Raw genomic sequence first — 24095 nt, 5'->3', positions numbered from 1 at the left:
AGACGACAAAACCAAATACAGTGGTCGGTTTCCAACCACTCCTTTTCCTTCATGAGCTTGTGGCAGGCACTCAGAGGAGCACTTGTGCAAGGCAAGGCACAGGCAGGACCACAATGAGCAAGGACTCCGGGGCAGGTAGGACACCAGCAGCTCTGACTGGTATTTGTTTTAACTGCTGGGGAACCGTAGCTTCAGGCTCCACAGTATTAAGAGCTACAGGATTGACATCTGACCACCCTCATCTCCTCTCCCTGTTTTTTTCAGGCTCCTCCCTGCAGCCAGGCTTGATCTCACAGCTTTCCCCAGGCTTCAGCCATCCCACTGTCTTAAGCTGCTCTTATTTGAAGAGCAGCTGTCAAAGGTTTAACAGCCCTTCATTGTCTCAGGTCTCAGCGGTAAGTAACAGCAACATGCAGAAATTTGAGATGTGCTTCACAGGAAATGTCAGTAGGAATTTACAAGCTATACAGGGATTCCCAAAACCATCACAAGCTGGATACCACTTGCCTTTCCTGGATGGTGATCATCTCAAATTTAAATGTATAGGATTTTCCATCCTTTGACCAGAGGCAATAAAATCTCTGACTTTGCAAGAATCTAAGGCAACAGAAATCAAACATTATGGAAACAGCTGAAATCCCCTGCAGTATGTTTTTGCCCTTGCATGGCTTGCTTTTCCTCTGCAAAAAAAAAGGCGATTCCATTGTGTATTTTAGCATTTCATCCTTCAGGCTGTGCTTATCTATGAGGAGCAGTTTTCTATATCTTAAACCTTCAAAGTCAGACAAATACAATTCTTACACCTATAGAAAAGGAATTTCTGTTTCAAGTGTCTTCTATTTTTAGCCCTGTTATCTACTGATTGCCTTTTAACATATACCTCTCAAATGATTTTAAGCAATAGCAAGAGAGGTATCACCTAGTACCACAAGCTCAGCATCACACAGTACCTACCTAATACAGGCAGATGAACAACAGTGTCTTGTGGGGAAATACACGAGTGTTGGAAATACCATTGTACACACTTGAAAACAGAGTCCACAAAAAAATAATCAGCCATGCTTTTAATAAACTTATTTGATACTTCATTCATCCAGCCTTCCACCCATTTGTTTCACACATTAAAATGCACACATTGCAACTTAGTAGTCCTCCTAAATTAGACCTCTCAAACCCATCTGTCTTACTGGCACTCAAGTTTCTTAGATTACACTGCAGGGAGACTTAAGATTTTGTCTGTTACCTCAGAATAGTGTCAGACCCAATTAGATAAGGGAAGTGCCATTGCAAGATCATGCCATTCCAGTATCAAGCAGTTTTAATTCCCACTTGAAGTTACACTGGGGTACACAGGTACTTACACATGCTCCCCACTGAAACCCCAAGAGTCGATTAGGACTCGCCACCATTTACATGAGTGTGGTAATGCTTTGGTCCTTGCCGGCAGTGGAACACCACAAAGCGAATCTGCACAGCAAATCCAAACGCACGGCATCGGTCTGCAGTTCTGCAGCAGGTGTGTTTTCATTCGCCACCTTTCATGGTACTCTTGCAAGTAATTTGTTGAGGACTGTAGAGCATAGGTCAAAGAGAATTGCATTTATTTAAACAAGGAAAAGCTGCATAACAACAACAGGTTTGCACTGGGTTTACACACAGAGGTGAACAGGATGATAATTTTCCACAAATTAACCATTCACCAAAAGGTGGTTGAAGAGGATGCAGTCAGTCTCCCCCACAAGTGGCTCCCAGGAGTGTGTATGTCCCTCTCACGTGGCGCTTAAGGCACAAGGTGCAGTGTGTCTCTGCGCACACAAGCTACACGTTTATCAACTGACAACACCCCAAAGCAAGTCACTGCTTACAAATCAGCTCATGGCTTGAAACCGGCTTTAATTATCAGACTGTTTCCCCACATCAAAATGCTAAGCAAGAACATCGTGTCTCAGGACAGCTGCCAACAGGAAGGATCTTGAAAAAAAAAAAAAGTGGGGGGAAACTACAATGCTTAGAGAAGCCTAGAGAAGTTGAGCTGTAGCACAGCACTAAGTGAAGAAAGCACACTACGAGGCCTAGTGAGCTGCTTCTGCCTAATTTTAAACCTCCCTATAGACCTAGTTATTTTATACATAGTCAAATGAGAGGAGAAATGTGTTCAAGTTTTTGGGTTTTTTTTACACCACTGTATGATGCCAAATTAAAGGAGAGGCAAGTCAAGCTGAATTATTTTAGCTAAATTAGAAACATGCATTGCCGTCACACACTGAGCGCGAGGCCTTGGGGTGGCAGACAGACGGAATTAAGCAGCCTTTTCCCGCATCAAGTTAAATGAAGAGTATGAGGCATTAATATCCGCAATACTGGATACCTGTGACTGTGGTTTTATTGTCTGTTGTACCTCTATATCCAAATGCCAAGTAAATACCAAGCGTCCAATTTAACTAGCCTGACAAATGCTGTAACGACCCATGTGCACGAGGCACCAAAAGAAACAATAGCAATTCACGCCACAGTTCTGTACCTAATCAGAGTTAAGGCAACTGTATCTCCAGTTCAGCACCTAAACAATCACATTCTCAGAGGTAGGAAGTTTTAAGCTCTGACTGTGAAATTAAGTATCAGAATGGGATGTTCAGTGCTATGTCTTACTTCCGTTTTTGCTTTTGCTAATACTTCCTTAGCACCTGTACCTACCAAAGCTTCGTGGCCATCTCAGAGGGAGTAGCTAATGGTGGCAGCTTGAGCATGCACGAATGAAGTTAATTGGCTTTTGGGGGAAAGGAGGTGGTGGGTGTTGCTGTCTTTTACTGCTGTAGATACTTGAGATGTCCTCCAACGAGACAGCTGGGGTGCCCTGGGACGACACCAGGGTGCCTGTTGCAGCCAAATGAAGGCTGGTTCAGACCCCAAGTGAGAACACCAAAGGAAAAGAAGAAAAGAAATCACCCTGAAGTAATTAAGAATACACGTCCCCAAACGTCTTGCTGTACGTCTCCAACCCCGTCATTGAAACCCTGTAATTAGATAGGTGGATAGAAAAGACAGAGTGAGGTGTATATATAAACAAATTTAGGGGAAGGATTAAATGCACTGACTGTAATTAAAGATGGTCTCTTCCAAGGCTACAATGGGTACTCTTACTTTCATATAAATTAAAAGCTGAGCAACACTTATGTAATATTTCCCTCCCCAAACAGTGACAAAATCTGGCATCATGGGACAGTGGAGAGCTGCAGATATCTGACAGTCCTGCCTCAAAGTTTAGATTTAGCCTGCCACAGCACAGATAGTGCCTTGTTTATAATTTAATTTCCGTCCTATTTCCCTTTCCATTGAACAGTACAAAGCTGGTTGTCTCTGTGCCAGATGGTGCAGTCGAGCAGAATCTGAAAGTGATCCATTTTGGGACAATAAGGTATGGAACAGCTTTCCAAACCTCTTCCCCCCTTTCCTCCTTCTTCCTTCTTCCCCACAAAACTCAGCGCAGATTTCTTAAGTGCAGTGTCCTGAGGTTATCTGGCAATGGAAGGAAGAGCCAGAAGTTTGGACCCACTTGCCATGTGAGTATGTAAAGTCAGGCAGTGGGAACCAAGACACCTGACAGTCTCTTTCAAATACCTGTTAGCATGTAGACCCAGTAACTGCTTCTAGCCAAACACACACAACAAGCTCCCAAATTTCCCTAGCAGAAATTATTTGCTCCACCCATGCTGTTCATTTCAGCAGTCAACACAACAGCACTTACCCATTGGGATTAAGTCAGCTTTCTTGGGGGAATTATAGGGTTTGCTACCTTTATGTTTTGTAAATACCAGCTAATGTGGTATGTAACACACAAGAGTGTCTGCGCAGCCAGTATTTGCAAACACTGATGGTACTCCTAACTTCAATAGGAGCTGCTGAGTTGTGGCAGCAATTACGTGCCAGGCAGGCCCCTTATTTAGCACCTTGTATCTTCACTTAGTTACCTAAATTGAAACATCAATGAAAGAAAAGCAGATAAATTTGTTAGGCATTAATCCCAAGGTGGCAGTTGGGAGGAGAGGACTCGCAAGTAGTTCTGCAACCTTTCAGAGATGTTTTACCACGTTCAGATGTAGTCTTTGACTGTTCCCTGAATCTTCTGCTTTCTTACTATAAGGTAGAATCTAATATAGGCTTTCTTAATGTAGGGCATGTAGCCTGCAACTAGAGTTACTAGTTTTCAAGTTAGAAGCATTGCAACAGATAACCTTGTGTACATACATCCAAGCCCACACCTCTTCTGTGTTGGCTATGCCAATCTCCACGGACTACACAATTAGTTATACTATCCCTTCCAACCCAAACTATTTCATGATTCTATGATAATTTGTGTAGAAAAAAAATTGCCTAACATAAACTAGAATTAAACAATAATATTAGCCACTTGACATCCTTTGAAGTCCCAAAACAACTCTCTCCTTCCAAAAATGCGGGTGGGGGGGGGGAGCAGCAAGCACGGGGGAAAGGAATACCTTATCCATTCTTGTGAATGGCACAGTTCTTTGGGACAAGAAAAGTCCATCTTAACTGGATCACATACATGGAGTTTTTGTTTGGGTTTATTTTGGTTTGTGTCTGGGTTTTGGAGGGGGGGGGTTGTTTGTTTGTTCGTTTGTTTCAAAAAAGGCCCAAATTAAACTGCTGTGAAGGAACAGCATTATGCTTTTTCACATTTGTGATCTGCTGGCTAAATGTTCATGATCAGTACAGTTTCTGGAACCTTAACTGCATCCTCTCTAGCTGCCCTGATGTGATGTGGGGTTCAGCTTGCAGGCAGGGATGCACAGCTCCTACTGATATCCCCTGAGTGGGGTGCAGAATCGGGCCCACAGCCTGCCAGATGCTAAACCACCCCGTGTACCGAGGGGAAAAAAACAGATTAAAAATTACTTGACCTGCAAAGGAATTCTCTGTAGTAAATCTAAGTACAAGTGTCCGCTGACAGAGACCACGAGGGGAAAGCAGCATGAGCTGTAACAGGAAAGTACACATTGTTCCATCCAGAGAGAGACATTTTGAGTTTGGGACCAGGCCACAGTATATCCAATACTCAAACAGGGTAAGCAGCCCATGGAAAGGAGCACTGAAAATAGAGCTAGAGATGCCAATATAGCATGGAGGCAGGGAGAGGAAGGGACAGGACAATCAACCCACAGAATATAGCCACCTCCTCCAGCCTAGGTTGATCCCTTAGTGTCTACTCCAACCAGGGACACTGGGTCATGGAAATTTTGTGCTCATGACATACTTGAGAGAAAATAATCCAGCCTCCTGCAGATTTGGTGTGAATCCTGAGTGCAGAGCCAACCTTGCCTTGAACAGCTGGAGCCACACTGCTGGCTTTCAGGTGCATTTGCCACCTCTTCAAACCATGGCAGGTACCACTTCTGTACACCCAGTTTTCATCTGTGGGCTTCCACAGACTTGACTGGTTTGGATTCAGCCAAGGATTCCCATGGCGTTACGTACGACTCGTTTCAGAGGCCAGCTTCTTAAAGCCCATTAGCTGCCTAAATACCTTTAAAAAAAAAAAAATCAAGTTCCAGCTCACTTGCCCAGATGTAGCTAAGCAAGCTTAAAAAGAAAACTTTTTTTTTTTTTTTAAATACCTAATTCAAGAAATCTTTTTCTCCTCCAATCAAGAGATCAGTCACCATCAGGCATCTCTTTCGCTATTTGCAGGGAATCAGCACCTAACTGTTGTCTGTACAGTCCTGAAAGTACCTGGAAGTCTGGCCCATCTATTTCCATTTTGTACAAGACCAGCCCACTCTTTCCACCACAGGGGATAACAATTGGCCAAGTCAATTAGCAGATGCTGAGAACATAAACCACCTTTCACATAGTCCATTAGAGGCCAACACATAACGGACTTATGTTTGGAGAGAGGGATGAACAAATTCAACTGGAAAAAATGCATGCACTTGGTTTCTCGCCCATCTGCTTTCTGCTGGCTGTTTGGCTGGCCAGGAAGCACACGGCTTTCTGGAGCCCAGACCCAAGACTGCACTTAGGCTCTGCAGTTCAAAGCCAACTTCAGCAGGAAAAAGGACATTACAATTTAGTCAAGACTGTATTTTAGTCCATTTTTCATTGCTGAATAAAAGCTTTGTCCAGAGCATGAGGATGTGTACATCTCTGACACCTGGAATATAACTTCCTGAGCAGATTAACTTCCAAGCTTCATCTGCTTAATATACCTTGCCTTTCCAAACCAGCAGTCTAGGTGGGAAGACGCTGTTGTTGGGAGTGCATAATCAGGTGAGCTGCTGTGTGCACTGAAAAGACAGCAGTTCAGTGCATGGGCATTTATAGTAGCTATTGCAGCATGCAGTACAGGACAAGCCACAGATCCGGACATTTGCAGACTGCCAAGAGGTGGGGAAAAAGTAAGGAAAGAATAGCATTTCAGCACTAAGCTTTAAACCTTCTAATTTCTTTAATTCCATGGATTCATCAGACTCAGAAACATGGGACATTTCAACAAAAGCATAGGATTAAATTTTCAGTTCTGTAGGTCCAGTTCTTTATAGACTTTGCTAAACAAGCTCCACAAAAAAACTTATTACAGCAATTTAAGACACAAATACCACCATATACTTTCCTCCTCTGTTGAAAACCTCAGGTTAAATTACAGGTAAAAGGGGGGTTGAGCTGAGACTCAGCCTTGCACTGGCTGAGGCAACACCATTCGCCTGACCACCACAGCTAGCATCCTCAGGGAGGCAGTCATAGCTGGGGGGGAGCAGATGCCTAAATCATGGTGGCTGTCAGCTCACAAAAAGCAAGTCAGACTCTTAAGACATTACCTTGCTTAAGCAGTGCAAAGGTATGTTTATTGCAATTCACTTGAATTGCAATAAACCACTTCACACCAACCAGATGGTGTAAAAAGTTCCTTAGTTGATGAGAAAACCAGAAGAAAGGAGGTTAAATTCTGCTAGTAAGACGACGTGGTTCCCACCACTAATGTAGCAGCCATATTATCTGGATGGTTTATGTACAATCTGGACACATCCTAGAAATGGCAGCAGTTTTTATAGATCCATTATAACAATGAGATCTGTACCAGGTCAGTAAGACCCATCCAGTGCAGCACTCTCCAGACAATAGTGGCCAAAACTGGATGCTTAAGAGAAATATTAAACTGACAAAGAAGTGAACTGTACTGCTCTATACTGTAAATTAATACTGTCACTCAAAGAAGCCATCCCACCCTCTCCCTGTGCTGGCACTAGGGTGTGTCTGTGACAGTGAGCTGGGTCAGGAAAATGAACTGGCTGAAGAAGCAAGCTTCTCCCCTCCCTCCTGTGCCAGCAGGAAGCAGGACCCAGCAGGAGCAGCACGCAACCGTGCTGGGTTAAAGTCCTGATGGAAGCACAGCAGCAAGACACATACTGGGGGATCTTTCCCTGGAAGTACTTTACCTCCAGCACCAGTTAGGGGGTTTCCTCAGCTAGTGGCGGCACTGTAGCCATTCAATGTGATGGATCAATGCAGTTTTATCTTTATGCTGCATAACAGCACTAACTGCAATGGTAATGTGCAATTTTGAAAAGGCAGCCCATAATAAAAATAAACATTAAGCACTGTTTTGGTACGCTATTATTTCAATGACCTTTCAGTTCTGTTTCAAAACTTCCAAGTTTATCAGCAACTGGCAATTACATGCTTTCCATTAACCCTGCAATTTAGTAACACGAAGAACCACAGAGAGAATTTCAAGACATCCATCTGTGCACTCTCTCAGCTTACAGAAACTTTAAACTCCAAGTAACTCTGGTGGGTGAAATTAATGTACTAATGAATGTAACTGTGCTCCTGGCATCTGCACTTCCTTCATAAGAAAACTGACTATCTATTAGAACTTAACTTCAGAGGCACCTACTCTATTTATTTTCTCAGCTAATGTTGTATGTCATAATGCTCCCATCAAAATATATATTTTTCATCAAAACCTACATTTATGTACAGATATCTACTTCATACACATTATGATGCAATAGAACAACCTTTTTCTGGCAAGATTTTAGGCTTAAGGACTACACAAAGCATTACCCAAACCTCAGGACAGCATTACCTTCTGCATGCATGGGAACACTTTCAGTCTCCCCCTGATCAGCGCTGTAAACAATGCATACATTAGACTCATTTGGAAAGAAGGAAAGGTTTGTTCCTCTAAAAGGTTTTGCAAGTCACTGTGTCTCATGTATTCCCCATCCTGTTCTTGCACTTCTAAAAATTCAGGGTTGTCCCACTCAACTGATCCAGGCCATCTCCACAGCAGTCTCAGCTTGCTGCAATACAAACTAGTGAGCCCTGAACAAGAAAGGACTGCTCCCTGTCCCACCTGATACCCAGTGATTGAGCTAAACACTTGTGCACTTCTCCTTCTTGGAGCAACTTCCATAGGAAAGCAGGAAAATGCCCCTAGAGCCTACCTCTCCCAACAGCAATGCTTGCTTTTTACATCCATCTGGCTCAGCTCACCGGCTTTTGTCAAACCTACGCCTGGGGACCTGGGACGGGATCTGTTGATTCCTCCAAGCAGGAGAGCAATTGCAAGTCAGATGCTGCAGTGCTAAGCACTGCCATGCTCAAGATCACCAGTCCATCCTCCCCAAAGACATTAATCAGCTCCCTCTTCTAATTATACTCCCATTGCTTGCCAGCAGTTTACTACTTTGTGGAATGCAGGCAGGACAACTTTTACCACTGCTGATCTGCCCCTTCCCCCTTCTTGATTAAAAAAAACAAGGAAAACCCCACAGAGAATAATACAAATGGTTTGACAGAGGCAGGAGGTAACCGTCCATCTAGATCAAGCTGTACCATGGTCACCCAGCCAAGGCACTTTTTCAGCTCACACGGTGCCAGTTTGGGGACAGCAGCATGTGGCTTGCCGATTTTGAGGCACACTTTTATTAATTTCCTCACTAATGCTTAAAAGCTGTTCTTTAAAATCATTCAGTTTCACAGGCTATTTTCAAAGACTTTGCCATAGAAAGGACACGATCTTGAACTTCTCCTACAGCAGAGCTCCTCATGGCCAGGCAGGAGTGAAATGACTTTGTCACCAAAGGAGCCCTGATGGGTTGGTCCCAGTATCCCTCGTCAGGGCTCCATTTGCTTCTGACAAGAAAGGATGGACCACAGCAGGGACGTGTCACTCCCTCCCCCAGTCCGGCGCAAGCTGGGGGGACAAGTCCACACATGAATAGCAGAGAGCAGATGACTCACCGCCTTCACAGAGCAGTGTGAAGATCTCAGTACAATCTTCAAGCCAATATAGCTTTTTTACATTGTAATGCACAACTAGTATAAATTGATGCAAATAAATGAGATTATGCGTGTCTTTTTAAGAAGCTTGAGTCTCTCATGGATTTTTTGGGTTTTTTACACTATGAAAGTTGAATTCCTCTCTACAGCTGTCAGGTTAGGTTGATTTAAAGACTGCCTTGCAAAAGTCTTGATTACCAATGTACTTGCTATTTACATTGCTCTGTGAAAGCCTACTGATATAATGCTCTGGCTGGAAACAGTAATAAAAAATAATATACATGAATATATATGTATATATTTGTCATTAGGAACTAGTTATATCCAAGTACCATTCTGATCGACCTGTCTGTAATTATTAAAATATCTTCTAGAACCTCATTTGTCCTTAGGATAGAAGATTTCCTGCCTTCCTACTTTTTATTTAGGGGGTTTCCTGTTTCATGGCTCTGAGATGCAAACCTTAATCACACAGGACCAAAACAGGACTGCCATTAGAGGGATGAGTCCTTACAGAGTTTCACTATAATGAACAAACACTGAAGTTCTAAGCAGTGTATTCCAGGGAGACTTAAAGCAGAGAAAAAGGAATTTTATGTATGAATTGCTGACAAACACTTTACCATAATTGTAGTCTGAATTCTATCATATACTGAGACTTCTTATTGGAATTATGTCTCTGCTTCCATTTGTCCTTCTCTGAGCATCCCCTCAAGAGCATAGAGAAAAGAGACCCAGCAGTAGAAAATGCAAATTAAAGTAGTGGTGCCAAACGGCTGAGTCTGCACACACAGAGAGATCAACCACTGCCATTCCCACTGACATCAAAACCAGAGATAAAACCTCTTATGTGCAACACCAATGCAGAACCTGAACAGCACTGTGTACCAGTACACGGCTGCTATGGCTTTCTGGTTAGTGGCAGCTCTGGCCACCCTCATCCAGGACACAAAGGCCCTGTAAATGAGGAAGCCATTGCCCTGCCCTCCAGCGCTCAGTCCAGCCCACAGACACCACATGAGGGACTGGGCAAGGAGGAGGGTATGAGTTGCCATCTCCTTTCTTCCTCCTTGACGGGCTCCTGTGAGATAACCAAGTGTGCCTCAGCCAGAAGCCTCATGGCAGTGGTGAGTCAAATGCGATGGTCCTGGAAAGAATACACCTCCAAAATCAACATCCAGTGCTTCATAGCCAGCAGGGCAGGGCTGCGCTGGGGGAAGAGGATGGGCTCTGCTGCAAGGACCAGCTGCTACAGGGACACACTATGGCTGGGAATCTTCCATCAAACTTTGCAAGATGCTTGATGGATTTTAATGCAATTTTAGTAAAACCGAGTGAAAAACAGTACAATTGGTATTATCAGCTCATACACCCACAGTGCTGGAGGAGGGGGTTGTTAAAAAAAAATTTAAATTACAAGAGTCCGCCACACCAATACATTAGGTGACTAGAATTGTATACGCCTCACCTGCTTTTGTGAACACCCATTTGCACATACAAGGATCTTGTACTAATTTGCAGGTTCTCACCAGGAATAATAAAAAGCTGGCTTCAAGTATAGTCTAACTGCAGAGGTACAGCAAGTGGCAGCAGTTACAAATATTAGTTGTATAATCACAAGACATACCTGGCAGTTTACCTATTTTGACCTTGAGATGGCAGAGAAAGAAAAGGTAGCAAGGCAAATACTATATGCTCTAGCTACTACAAAGATACAACACAGAAGTGAAAGTGAGAACAGAGATTGAACAATTAATAGATCCTTCTTCTGCCCTTGCATCTGCTGCAAATACTGCTGTACTTCATTTACCATGCTGCTTAAACATGTTAAGGCAGAGCAGAGGGAAGAAGAGGCAACTCCATGCTTGGGTTAGAAAAATGACTGGAAGAAAAAAAAAAAAAGGAATATGCAGTTTGGATGACAACAAGTCAGTAATGATGGAGCAGGGGAAAAGGAAGAAATGGAACAGGGTATCTAGAAAGAGGATGGAAAAAAAATGAGAGTGAGAAAGAAGCACAGTTGGGGCTAAAGATATTTTTCTTCTTTTAAAGAATTGTGACTGAAGGACAGAATTTTGCATCAAGTTATTTTCCTGAAGACTCTGTCAGCAGAACTTCTGCCAGCTGATTTCACTGCCTTAGCCAATGCACTGCATTCCGCAGCCCAGGCCTGTGTTTGTGAGCTTGAGCCTTCCCCAGTTCCTCTCATCTCTAGGATGGCCACGTGGCTATTAGGCAGGGCTTTAGTTTACTCATATTACAATTAAACTACAGGAAAGCATGTAGGCATGCAAGGGAAGAGATGGTCTAGCTGCTACATAACTGCGGCCACAGAACAACACACAGCCCCCCCCCCCCCCAAGTGAGTTCAGTCTTGTTGTGCCATCAACCATGTTTCAGGTATTTAGAAGCATGCAAATAGGTTTAAGTCATATTCACACATACACCCCTTGCTTTCTTTGGATGCATGAAACCCGAAAGACCACAAGCTACACAAAAAAGAACAAAAAACTACCCGAAAGAGAGTTTGTCCTGCTGCCTGAATGATAAGTGAAAGGCAGCGATCCTGCAGTGAGGGTGCCACAGCGCTGCTCAGCCGGGGAACCGAAAGCCAATGCAAAGATGGGCACCTTTTGTACTCGGCAGCTCTCTGTGTGCACCTTCCGAGCAGCGTACCCCAGGAGACTTCCTACAGCTAAGGAGCCCATCTGCAAACAAACTCTGACAAGATACAATAGACAGTAAACACCGCCTCCAAAACTGTGCAGACGTGTTCTTTAAAAATCGGGTCTTCAGGGTCTAATGAATGTCCTTTGTAAGTAAGTACAGCTTTTCACAAGAGCTGGATACACAGAACCAGGGCTGCAGCTCAGGAGTTGCTGATTTCTAGCTCACACACAGCTCTTTGGACAGGACATGTACCAGCAAGGAAGCAGACGGAGGGGAAAAACGTATCTGTAGGTACTTACATGCAAGATGAAAATTAACTGCACTTTAGGCATACTTTAAAAAAAACATAGAATAACCCTGTGTGACATATTGTTCCCTGAAAATCATCCACCTTAATCACAAAATACTTTGACTGTACTTATAGCATTTAACACCTCTAGCAAACAATTGCTGCAATCAGATTCTTTATTAGTAACAGTATGGTTAACCAGTTACAGTATTAATCAGTCCAAAGCTAATTATCAGGGGTGTTTCAAAAATAGCATACCAAACAACAGAAAAAAAACCAAATAATATTATACCTATTAGATTTTAGTTGATAAAAAAACCCCAACTTAATAAACTATTCAGTGCAGAATCAAAACAAATTAAGCAAAATATTCTTCAATAAGCATGGTAATTCTAATGTCAGCCATACACCTTTTAATTTGCTTTTTTCTCAAGACTTACCTATGTTTTTCTAATTCGTTGTGTGACGACCTATTAAAAAGAGAAAAGAAATATTAGAGAAAAGGATAAACAAACCAAAATTTAGAACATTTAAAAGCCAACACCTGCATAAGTTGCAAAAGAGCTCTCTAAAACATATATTTATATGGATTATGAAACAGCTTTGCTGTTAAAGTGCTTCACTTTTACATCCCTTAGATACTTCAAGGTATCAACTTAATTTTCATGAGCAAACTGTGGGTTTGGGGGGAATTATAATAAATTTGCATTTATTAGCATTCAATAGATTCAGAGACAGAATTGGACATAAAAAACTGAGCGGGTTAGTAATAAAAACAGCCCACAAGATTTTTATCTGTGAAGAAAAATTATGAGGGGGCAGAAAGTGTTAGAAGATCTAAATGGTAACAGGTAAGAGTAAAAAGCACCCAAAAAGCCAGCTTTCAAGCCCATGGAGAAGCAAGAAGAAATATCAGCAGCTAACCACTGCTGTTGCTGTTGCCATCTTAATGGCAAAAAAAGAGGAATCCTCTTAATTCTCAGTCTACAAACAGAAAAAAAAAAAATCACGGTGCCTGAACTGACCACATCAGTATGCTATTCTCTTCCAATCTACTAGGATTTAAGATCTATTTTTTTTCTCCCCAACCGATGCCTCAGTTTTTTTGCCATTAGAAGGCAGCCCTAACTTCTTGGAGGATTAATTGATTCAGCTGGAAATACTATTTTTATTTATACAGCTCAGATTAAAAACATTCCTAAAATGAAGTTATTGTCGCCCATTCAAAACCAGCAACTTCCCAGACTTTTAGTTTTGTCCCACTGAAAACATGTCCAGTACACAAGGATCAAAAGATACAAAGGTGGTGGCAGCTTTTACAGCTGGCAGATTACATCTAAGCAGCTCTCCTACAATGTGCTGTAACCCCTGCCTGCATCTGGGCATGATGTGCTAACCAAGACAGCTTTTTGGAGGTGTAAGCCCACAGTCCGTCGAGTAAGCAGAGACATCACAGGTCAAGAAAGTCTTCCTGCACAAACGCACGACCTGCCTGGTGGCAAGCTGTTCTGCCTCTCCCCACAAACGCGCATGCAGCTGGATGCTGCTGTGTACCTAGGTGTTACTGATGATGAAAGTATCTCTCCAGCCATAGAGAGGGGAAAATGCAAGCAAAGCTCATGCAAAGAAATATCCAATGAAAAAACCCGCAAGCAATTTATTTCAGGCTGGTGCAGCTCCTGATCCTGCAAGGAATTAAGCGAACTGCCCCTCTGCAGGTAAAGGAAAACTCAAATGCTTACAAGGTTCAGCACTAATGCTAATCCACTTTCACTGGAAAGCATTCCAGTGCTGTTACCAAGACACCAACTATGTCAACCATTACCTGGTACCTTTTTCTGAAGAGCCTATGAATTCTTTATTTATCTATTTTTTTAAAACTTGTTCCATCAAGTGAGCCACAGTTAGGTAATGTATGTATTCCTACAGTGCCATGTAAGCACTCCTGACCAATGCAGCAACACTGAAAGTGTTCTACACATATTCTGTGCTACATTAATAGGTCAAGGTGGCCTGGGTTTGTTGTGATTTACTGTCTTTGCCATTTGACCATAATAAGAGGATATTGTTTTTATTTTCTACTCCTACACACACAGAAAGAGATCAAACTTTTTCTCCACAAACATTTCTCCACACCAATGTTCACAAAAAGTGACGAACACTATGCCAAATCTGCCAACGTTTACGAAAACACATAGAAAATGTAAGTTCAGGCGGGAACCTTTCTCCCCAAACACCCCCAACGGGCCTGTCAAAGGCACAAAGACACTGTTCGCAGGGAACTTGGGAAGAGACAGGAAATACAGGCTGGTCTAGATTCATCCCTATGGCATGACCTCCCTGCCCTGATGTTTTTGGCAATTATACACAAAGATGAACACAATCACTGTAACTAGCCAAGTCTCAGCTGCCTGCTGTAGCAGAGCTCACACCCAACTCCAGTGGGCATGCATGGTGACCGCTGCACCAGCAGGAGAACCACTGGCCAATAAATTCAGCCCGCAAAGAGTATTTTGCTGGATTAAGGGAGGATGCAATGAGTAGCTGGAAGTCCTTCTGCATGCAGCACACCTACAAGGCACCTCTGGTTCATGAAGGGTGATCCTGGTGTTCACCTGGGATATGTCCTGCCAGACCAGCTCTGGAGGGGCACTGCTGCCTGCCCTGGTTATGCCAGTTACCAAACCAAATAGTGATGGATGTGTGCCTCTTTGCAGAGCTCTTTGGGACACAAAAGCCTAATTGACGCCTGCAGTGTGCAAACACGGGCACCAGCCACACATTTCAGCAGGTGTGGGGAGGCTGACTAATGCCTCAACCATCAGGCCCTATCCAGGAACCAAAACTGAGAGTTTTGACATTTACCTGACAGTTGCTCCATCTACAGAGCAAGTTCAATACCCTATTACAAGAAGGGGGGGGGGGGGGGGGGTGTTGTGTTTGTTTTCAGAAGAGATGAACCTCTCTCTAAATATTGTTTATTCTCTCCTTCACTGTCTACAGCACAGTATATTGCAAGAATATCCTTCTGCTCTTCATGCAACCTGAAGTGAAGGAAAAAACCCTAAGAACTGGTCTGCACACAAACCAGCACCCCAAGCACTACCTTTGTTTCAAAATGGAGTCTTCCGTTACTTCAGTAAAAGGCAAGATGTAGGCCAAGACTAAGAAGATATATGTATATATATATATTTATATAAAAGAGACAGATGTATGACTGTGGTTTTCAGACAAATGGTCTGTGGAGCCCTTCAAAAGCAGCTGCAAGAGAAGGAAGACTTTTGGTGTTTAGCTTAAGTTCACTATATTGGGTTCTGTATCTTCAGGCAAAACTTGGGAGAGTTGGGGGTAGCAGTGATGAAGGAAAGATGTCAATAAAAAGGTTCAGATAAAAATAAAGGGAAAAAGCCAACAATAAAAAAATTATCAGCAAAATCATAGATTCAGAAGGAGGAGGTGAGGAATGCTGCTGCTTAGACTACATTGTTGACCTGAGACAGCCCTAATACCCCTTTAGCAAATGCCGAGCAGTTCACCAGCCATGAAGTAGCAGTTACATTTTCTTTGTGAATAAATTGTCAAGATTTGAAAGAAGGGGAGGAGCCAAGTAAATGCAGATGTTTGCAAGATGCTGTGCCACTTCCAACAGCACATCCCCAGAGCTGCCCCTTCCACCACCCTCCCTCCCCTAAACAAGAATTCTAGGTATTGGATTTGAGCATTTGGTTGATGCAACATTCAAAAGACACATGTAAGCAATTTCGATGGGTGCTAATTGAGACGATAAGACTAACACAGAAAAGACAAGTCCCCCCCAAAGTCCACTTTCTACCAGTTTACAGGTGAGTCAGCAGGAACTGCCCACATAGGTACTGGGTTGACATTTCACTGTATGCACGGTGCGCTGCCTGTTTCATTATTAAGACACCTTCCCCTACTCCTCCATCCATTTGCCCCATCAGACGGTGCATCTTGTCAGCAGGAAACCAGCACAGCTCCTAACAAAAGCAGGGACTTACTGGCAACGCTGCTGAAATTTCTTCCCCAATGCTAACAGAAGCCAGGTCTAGACCGCGAGTCACCAATATGTTACCAGTTGCCAACGCATTTTAAAGCACCATAAGGAGCAAGGCAGGCTAGTTAATGAAGTGCTTAAAAGCAGTGGCAAGCACCTTGCCCGTGCCAGGGCTTTCCAGTGCAGGCAGGGCTGGCAGGGTGTTGTACAACCCATGTGCAGAGGACACAACTCCACCTAAGGTCGCATGGCACTTGGAGGGCCACATGCGAACTACATTGCCTGCACTTCACCTTTTGTCCAGGCCGAAAGACTAAGAATAAACAGAGCAAGAAGTTTTACAAGGTGCTACACATTAAGTGTCTGCATCCAGTTCCCACTCCCAAGCGTGCTGGTGCATAGGAGCACGCAGCCCATATACCCGCAGTCTTGTCTGGATGCAATTGCTACACAGCTTTTTGCTGGTAGGATCCCAATTCGATTCCAGGGAATTCCCTGTCTACATATATTACCTGCCATGGGACGCACCTGAAAATATTACAGCCCACCACCTGAATCACCAAATACGAGGAGTGCTGCAAGGCTAAACCTGAGCATAAGCGTGCATTCTGCCCAGTATTCCCTGCTCCTGAGCTGTTGGGTTTTTTCCATTTATTTTAAACTGAACACATCGCTCACAGCCTGTCAGAGAAACAGCCTGTATGGAATTAATCCACTAGAAATTACTTTTGCATTCTCCTCATAGCAAAATTTAACTGGCCCTGCAGATTCAGCTGGGATCTGGGAACCAGGCATACTGGCACAGCCTTGATGCAGAGCTCTGGCTCCCGTACCTCATTCAAGTTTGTGCTGCCACATGTTTGCGGTCGTGAGGTCCGAACATGCTTCTAATATGGTGGCAATTTGTTTTCCTCAATTGCACGAGCACTGCAACTCCCAGGCATCACAGACCTACTGCAGTTCCTCAGGAGTGACAGACCAGTTGGTGAGATCTATTATATTGGGACCAAAACACATCAGTTTTAAAAACAAGCATGGTGGTATCAACTGCTGTCCCTCTGCTGCCAGCTTTAGGAAAGCAAACCCAGAGGAATCTACTGAATTCAGAAAGCCAGGCAAAAAAGCAGAGGAGCTGCGTCTGCAGAGTCTGGTTTGCAGTGTTTTATTCTCAGCCTCCCACAAAAAAAAAAAAAAAAGGAAAAATAAAATAAAAATCAGGCTCTGATCCCTAAGCTGCTTTGTGTAGGCACAGAATAACATCTGCAGAGACCAAGGGGCTTGCTCTGCGGGCCACAGGTTGACCCTCACTGTGAGCCAACATTAACAGAGGAATTCAGACATTAAGCTGTTTTCATTTGAAACACCAAATGCAGCTTTCATCTTTTTCTAGATATAACCCTTCGCCAGAACACAGCACAAAGTACAAGTCTATTTATATAACACATGAGAAAAATATTAATTAATAGATACAGAAGATATATTTATAAACCAGCATGTATTTTGCTCCCCCTCTTTCAATAAACCAGCTCCTAAATTAACAGGCCAAACACACTGCACCACCGACGTCCAATTCCTTTCTCTGCAAGTAAATTTAACTGTGACCTCAGTAGACAGGCATCTAACACTAAGATTTTAGTCTTCATTTTACCTTATTTCTGACCCTCTCATGGCAAAGCAGCTGCCTGAGCTCCCCTGCGCACGGGCAGACATGAACCTCACACCCACACATGGCTCAAGCCACCCCACACCTGGTGAGTGTCCTTATAGCCGGGGCAGAAAAAAGCCCAGTTACCTGCAGGCTAGCGTGGTTTTCTGTCAAGGTGCCTTGCCACGTGAACAAATGTCACCGAATTTCAGATTTGCGTTGTATTCCTCCTCAGCACATTGCACATGTGTTACCTATCCATTTCCTTGGATCAAACAGCAAGCTTGGGGAGACTTTTGAATATTTGTTTTTAACATTTCCGAGGTTCAGCTGCACTAAATCCAGCTGCTTGGTTTATGCCTTTTCTTTAATTCCAACTACACATTAACAAGAATTATTAGACTGCATCGCACTGCTTTAAAAACTACAGCCACTGCTTTGTGAAGAGGAGACATTTATTATACTGTGGTCAAGTACCTGGTAAGTATTAGTGTAACAATAAGATGTGACCTAGGTTTACCTCCCCACAAAAGACAATCTTGTGCCTTTCTCCAGTCTCCTGTCCTCTTTGCAGAACAAGAATCCAGTTTCATTTGCCAGAGGATTTTGGTCAAAACTACTGGAGGGGAACAAGTCTGAATCTCAGCTGAGGACACAGTACAAACGGCAAACCGGAAAGAGAGAGAAAACAAGGCAGTTTGGTTTGTGTGATATGGGAAAGGGCACATCACATGAAACTGAGTGAGAAGAAAACACATAAAATAAGTAATTTTAATGTGGAAGTGAAAAACAACTGGCTAAAAATTGTGTCTGATGATTGCTACCAATAACCCTGAGAATACTGTTTAGCAACAAACTGCTAATGACCACTTCCAATTTTGATCCAAAGCTATCAGTGGACAAAACAAAAATGTTAAATTCCCCGCGGTAGACAGGAGTCTTAAAGATTTCCATTAATTAAGCACAATTCTGTTGGTATTTTTCCCTGCATGAATCCAAACCTGTCAAAATTACTTTTCACTTAATCGCAGTCAAGAGGGCAGCAGCCTTTAGCCCAGACCTGAGCATCCTGTCCAAAGGGTGGGCAGCCTTCCTCCCCTTTCTTTTCCTGTGGGTCTGGCCCTCGCCAGCCTTCGATGAGAGGATGGAGGTCTCAAGATACAATTTCTTACATGAACATCACCACTACCTCGGCAGAGGACGGAGGCGTCCATCAGTGCCCTCGCTGAACAACAGGGCAGCTGTAATCCATCCCTGCCCAGTCCCCCAGTCCGCAGCAGCCTGTCAGCACACCTGTACTACATGAGTATGCTCTTTCCCCCTCACAGGCAGGCAACATGGGGGAGAAAATACAGAACAAAGAAGAAGGGTACAGCACACCAGGCTTCCTCACATCTGACGGTTTTTCTCCTCCTCCCTTCTTTTCTGATTTTCCAAGAATGAGGAGGAAGATGTTTTTCATGCTTTTATATATGTATAAATCATAAAGCATAAACCCCCCCATATATATCTATCTCACTTTTTAATCTGATCAAATGCTGCAAGCAGCAGGATACAAAAATAGATAATGAAAACAACAACAAAACCCCTGCAGTTCTGAAATGTGCAGTTATCTGCTTCTTTCCTACTCCTCCAGCCTTAAGTATGTATTTTTATATGTAAGAAAAACAATGCAATAATAAGGAGTAAATTTCAGACATGTACACAGTTGTGCCTGCCTGCATCCAATGCTCCAAACCCACCACGTTTGGAAAATGGTTAAAGTGGAACAATATGGACACTTTGCCCAGTGGTTCACATCACCCACGACCACTCCAGATCCTCTGAACTTTGGCCAGTCGTCTCCCTCTGTTAATCTTTGAGTTGCTTAGGAAGATTTAACTGTATTATCAAAAATTCAGACTCTAGTCTGGGGCTTGGACCCTATAGCCTATAAGCTCCAAATAATAATAAAACAGCGATGCTAGTGTACTTCATGCATTTCAGACTGGATGTTCAAATGTAAGGATAATTTCTCCCCCTCAAGTCTAAGCTCACTGGCAGACTTGAGCAGCAATTGCTAGATGTGGGTACAGAGTCAGTGGGTACAATGCAGAGGTGCCCACAGGGCCCTGCTGCTGCACCTCTGTCCCTGAAATAGCAGGGTGCTGCATTAAAGCAATGTGCCTCTGTTTCCCACACCAGCAAGCAAGCCCAGTGCCCACGCTGAACCAGGCAAACCACCGTCCTGGTGGCAGCCACCCCTGAAAACATTTCTCGACAAGCATTATCCTGTTCTGTAACACAGACGACTCATCCCTAATCTAATCACTGCCACTAGAAGAAAAGAAAGTGTAAGTAAATGTATACATTGCATACCGCAGAATGGCATTTTTGAAGGTCGCCACTGCTACAGAGTGAGAATCAGAGCAAAAGACTGAACAGGTAAATATAAATCTACAGGCAGAAGAAAAGCAGGAAGGCAATGGCAAGCAGACGTGTATGCCTCAGCTTTAATAACGCTAGCAAATCTGTAACCAGAAATCTTTTAATTCTGCTGTATTTGATAGATTACAAATCCTCTCCTAAAAACTCCTGAAAGCAGCTTACATTTCAGACAAATAACTGTTTTGCAGCGGATGACAAGAGACCTAAGAACGGAAACGATGGAATAATAGCTCTGTAAGTAACACAGAGTTCTTGAATGCAAGAGACAGAAAAGAAGAAATCTGTGCAATTCAAGGGCCAGTTTACAGCTGGAAATCCTATGAGACCAGTTTTGGTTAACTGTGATTTTTTTTTAAAGGCAGTGAGCATACTTTATAGGAAAATAATTAAAAATCTTCAGGAGCAAAGTGTCTCAGGAAACAAGACACGCCTCCCACTCCTGATGACTTTCTTTTTTAAAATGAACTGACATCTTCTCTATGCTGCAAAATAAGACAAAGAATTCAACTAAAACCAAAGAAATGTAGGAGTACTGCAATTAATACCCCCAAAATGGTTGCCTTGCTTGGAGCAGGGGCATAAGGCAACAATTCGCTCCCCCTCAGTTATCTTCAAGACACATTGCTCGGCCGTGGTAGGCACGAGCAGGGCGCTCATCAGCTCGTGTCTTTCTCAAGGAGGGAGCTCGTCAGCTTTTGATTTCAGTTTGCACCTCCGGTGCCCCACGAGCAGCCGCTGGCCCTCTGCCCCGCACCTCCCCAGCGCCAGCAGACCCAGCTGCCCACTGCCATGCAGGATGCCCACTGGAGGAGCGAGAGTGGAGTGGGCCCGCCGAGACTCGCTGCTCGTTTGGAAAACAAGTCACGTGCAAGCCGAGTTCATTTTAGGCTATTCTACAGGAGCCACCATCCAGCACGACCGTGCAGAGCGGAGCCTGCGCTGGGGAGAGCATCGCCGCTCCAGGGCGAAGCAGGCCCAGCTGGGCACGGTCCTCGGTCCTCTCCGGCGCAGCCCTGGAAGAGCAAAGCAGAGCAAGCACAGCACAGGGCTGGAGGAGCTCCCAGGCAGGGGCCGGCACTGTCCCTGTAAGACAGCCTCCTGCACGTACACAGCCGCTGCCCGAGCAGCAAACAAAGCTGCAGAGAGCCTGCGCACAGCAGCCCTCTGCTCATGCCATCGCAGCACAGGTAGCGGCTGCGGGGAAAACAAGAAAACCACCGCTACCACGACATAAAAGTGGACGATAATCGTGATAAATAACGACCGAGTCATGCACTTTGACGGATCTGCATGCGGCGGGTGGGTGGGCGGGCTGGTGACCCAGCGGTGCAGCAGAAGCCCCGGAGAGGTCAAGTTCACTCCGGCACCTTCTCGCTTAATACCTACAGGAGAAGTTCAAGTGCACGAGTGGGTCTCCCCCCGCCGCCCCGCACGCTCCCCCTCCGAGAGCCCGGCGCTGCACTGCAACCAGAGGCTGCATCTGCTCTGGCTGCGATGGGGGAGGCAGGCGGTTCGCTGCCTGTGGTTTATAAATAAATGCCGGGGGGGGGGGGGGGGGGGAATTAGTGCCATGCAAAGAGAAGTCTGGGTGGCGATTATGGTGTTAAGATCTGCAGTAAAAGCCGCCGTCGGTGAGCGCGGAGCAGAAGGAGCAATGAGGGCGGATGGTTTAGAAGTGCAGTGAGTACTAAGGAGATGGTGTACGCGTGGCAGTGTTTATATGAGAGATCAAAACAGAGCCAAGCCCATCCAGGGAAAAAATGGCGACTACCGGGATGGGGGAAACTAAGACACTGGATTAGTTATTATTTTTAATAAATGTATGCACTGTACATAAGCTAGACACATTGGAAAAGCTGCCGATTCATTCTGAAAAAGCGGTGCGTCTATTACCTGTTATTCTGGGATTTTCTGGCCATGGTGCCTGCCTTTGTTTTCTTTCTGGAATAGTCACTATCGAAGGGTAACACTGATGCATAGCCATGTTCTGCTTCTAGGGACAAAGTCAGCATTAGTGGCAATATATTTTTTCCATGCATTTTTTTCCTCCTTTGCAGGAACGCTAGGGTAAAGAACAGAATTTTTTCCGGTTGATTTGTTTGGATTTTATTCTGGCATCTCTTAAAGAAGCGAGACAAAAAATATAACAACTCGGTAAACCAAAAAAAAAAAAAAGAGTGCCGAAATTAGGAGGATTATTTGAGTGCACATTAAAAACGAGGCGGATCATGCAAACCCTTGTCACGCTGCGCTGGGGGGGGGGGGGGGGAAGCACTGCCATACAATTAACGACTGCCACACACAGAGAAGTGTGAGGTATCCTGAGCGCTGCAACACACACACCATCCCCATCCAGAGCTTGACAAAAAAATAACCGATTTTTTTTTTTTGTTAAAAAAAAAAAAATGCAAAGAGAAGAGCACTGTTCCTCCCCCAGCGCGGAGCCTCTGGCGAAGCCCGGGTCAGTCCCGCGGCGCCCGGGCAGGTGAGGGCGCGGAGCTGGTCCCCCGGCCCGGGCCGCCCGCCGCCGCCGCCGCCACACAACAAAGGCCGAGAGCGGCTGGGAGCGCCTGCGGGTGACTGACTGACTGCCCGCCTGCGCCCAGTACCTCGGTCTCTTCTCTCCAAGTACTCGGCCGCTTCCAGGAGAATTAACAGAGAGTTCAATTCCATGGCTGCCTGTGCCGAGCCGAGCCGAGCCCCGAGCCCCCCGTCGCCCCGCGTCGCGCACCGCGCCGAGTTCACGCGCGGGGGACTTCCAAGCCCCCGGTTATAAGGCACCTCTCTCAACCTACATTTGACACACAGGCGACGGGCGGCCCGCGCCGCCAATAGGGAACGGGGATTCGGCGCGGGGGCGGGACGCGGGGCGGCAGCCGGGCCAACCGGCAGGCAGCGCACCCCCCTTTTTCCCCTGGCTGGGGCAGGGAATGTTGACAGATCCCCATCTCCCCCTCCGATTGGCTGGCCACTATAGTAACAATTTAGAAGCCGAAGCTTAGCAACAGCACGTGGTGGCCCGGCCCCCGCGCTCGCTGAGTGGCCGACTTCTTGCATGTTAAGCAGGTAGCCGCCGCCGATTGGCGTGCGGGGCGCCATGCAAATGAGGGGCGGGGAAGGGGCCAATGGGGTAGGAGACGCGTGCCGTGCGGCAGGAGGCGGGGAGGCAGGAAGGGGGGAGCCAATGGGCGGGCGGAGGCGCGGCGTTGCCGTGAGGAAGAGGCAGGCGGAGGGGCGGGGCGGGTGGAGGCTCCGCCCCCGCCCTCCCACGCCGCCGCGCGCGAGACGCTCGCCGGCCTGAGGAAGGCATTGGCCGGTGCTGGAGCAGTACTAACGTTAACTGCAAACCCACCGACGGGAGCTCGGGCTTGCTGAACTGGGGGGGGGGGGGGGGGGAGAGGAGAAAAACACGACGAAAAAGGAAAAAGGCGGGGGGGTGGAGGAGCCCGGGCGCCCCGGCACGCCGCCGCCAGGCCTGGGGAGCGCCGACTCCTGTGGAGGAAACCCGCTGCCGCCATAACCGCGCCTGCTCGGGACTCCGCTGAGCCCCTGCCCGGCCTGGCGTGCCCCCCCCCCCCCCCCGCCCCGGGCGCTGGGCACTGCCCCTCTCCTTCCTCCTCCTCCTTCTCCTCCCTCCCCATTACCGGCCCGGGTCAGACCTCCACCCCCGCGGCCTCCCCTCGCTGGGCACGACCGCTCACCAGCGACTCCCTCCCGGGACCGCCCGCCCCCTCGCCGGCGCTCTG

The 24095-nt window shown here is 45.6% G+C and overlaps 1 protein-coding gene across 7 annotated transcripts in view; it reads right to left on the bottom strand.

Annotated features, from left to right (window-relative positions):
* MXD4 (MAX dimerization protein 4) overlaps positions 1–23148 on the bottom strand; it is a 39803-nt gene extending 16655 nt beyond the window's left edge. Inside the window, exons 1-3 of one of the 7 annotated variants that reach the window (XM_052780671.1) lie at positions 22959–23148; positions 22243–22411; positions 12703–12732 (exon numbers count right to left, since the gene is read on the bottom strand). In XM_052780671.1, the coding sequence (XP_052636631.1) occupies positions 12703–12732; positions 22243–22411; positions 22959–23022 (263 nt within the window). In that variant the 5' untranslated portion in view covers positions 23023–23148. The remainder of the gene's footprint in view (positions 1–12702; positions 12733–22242; positions 22412–22958) is intronic. The other 6 variants (XM_052780664.1, XM_052780667.1, XM_052780665.1 and 3 more) reach the window with 6 other exon arrangements.
* Between the last annotated feature and the right edge of the window lie 947 nt (positions 23149–24095).

This window comes from Harpia harpyja, chromosome 2 (assembly GCF_026419915.1).
Source record: "Harpia harpyja isolate bHarHar1 chromosome 2, bHarHar1 primary haplotype, whole genome shotgun sequence".
In the NCBI taxonomy this organism is placed as follows: Eukaryota; Metazoa; Chordata; class Aves; order Accipitriformes; family Accipitridae; genus Harpia; species Harpia harpyja.
The sequence above is the reverse complement of the archived record's forward strand: the minus strand, read 5'-3'. Positions and strand labels throughout refer to the sequence as shown.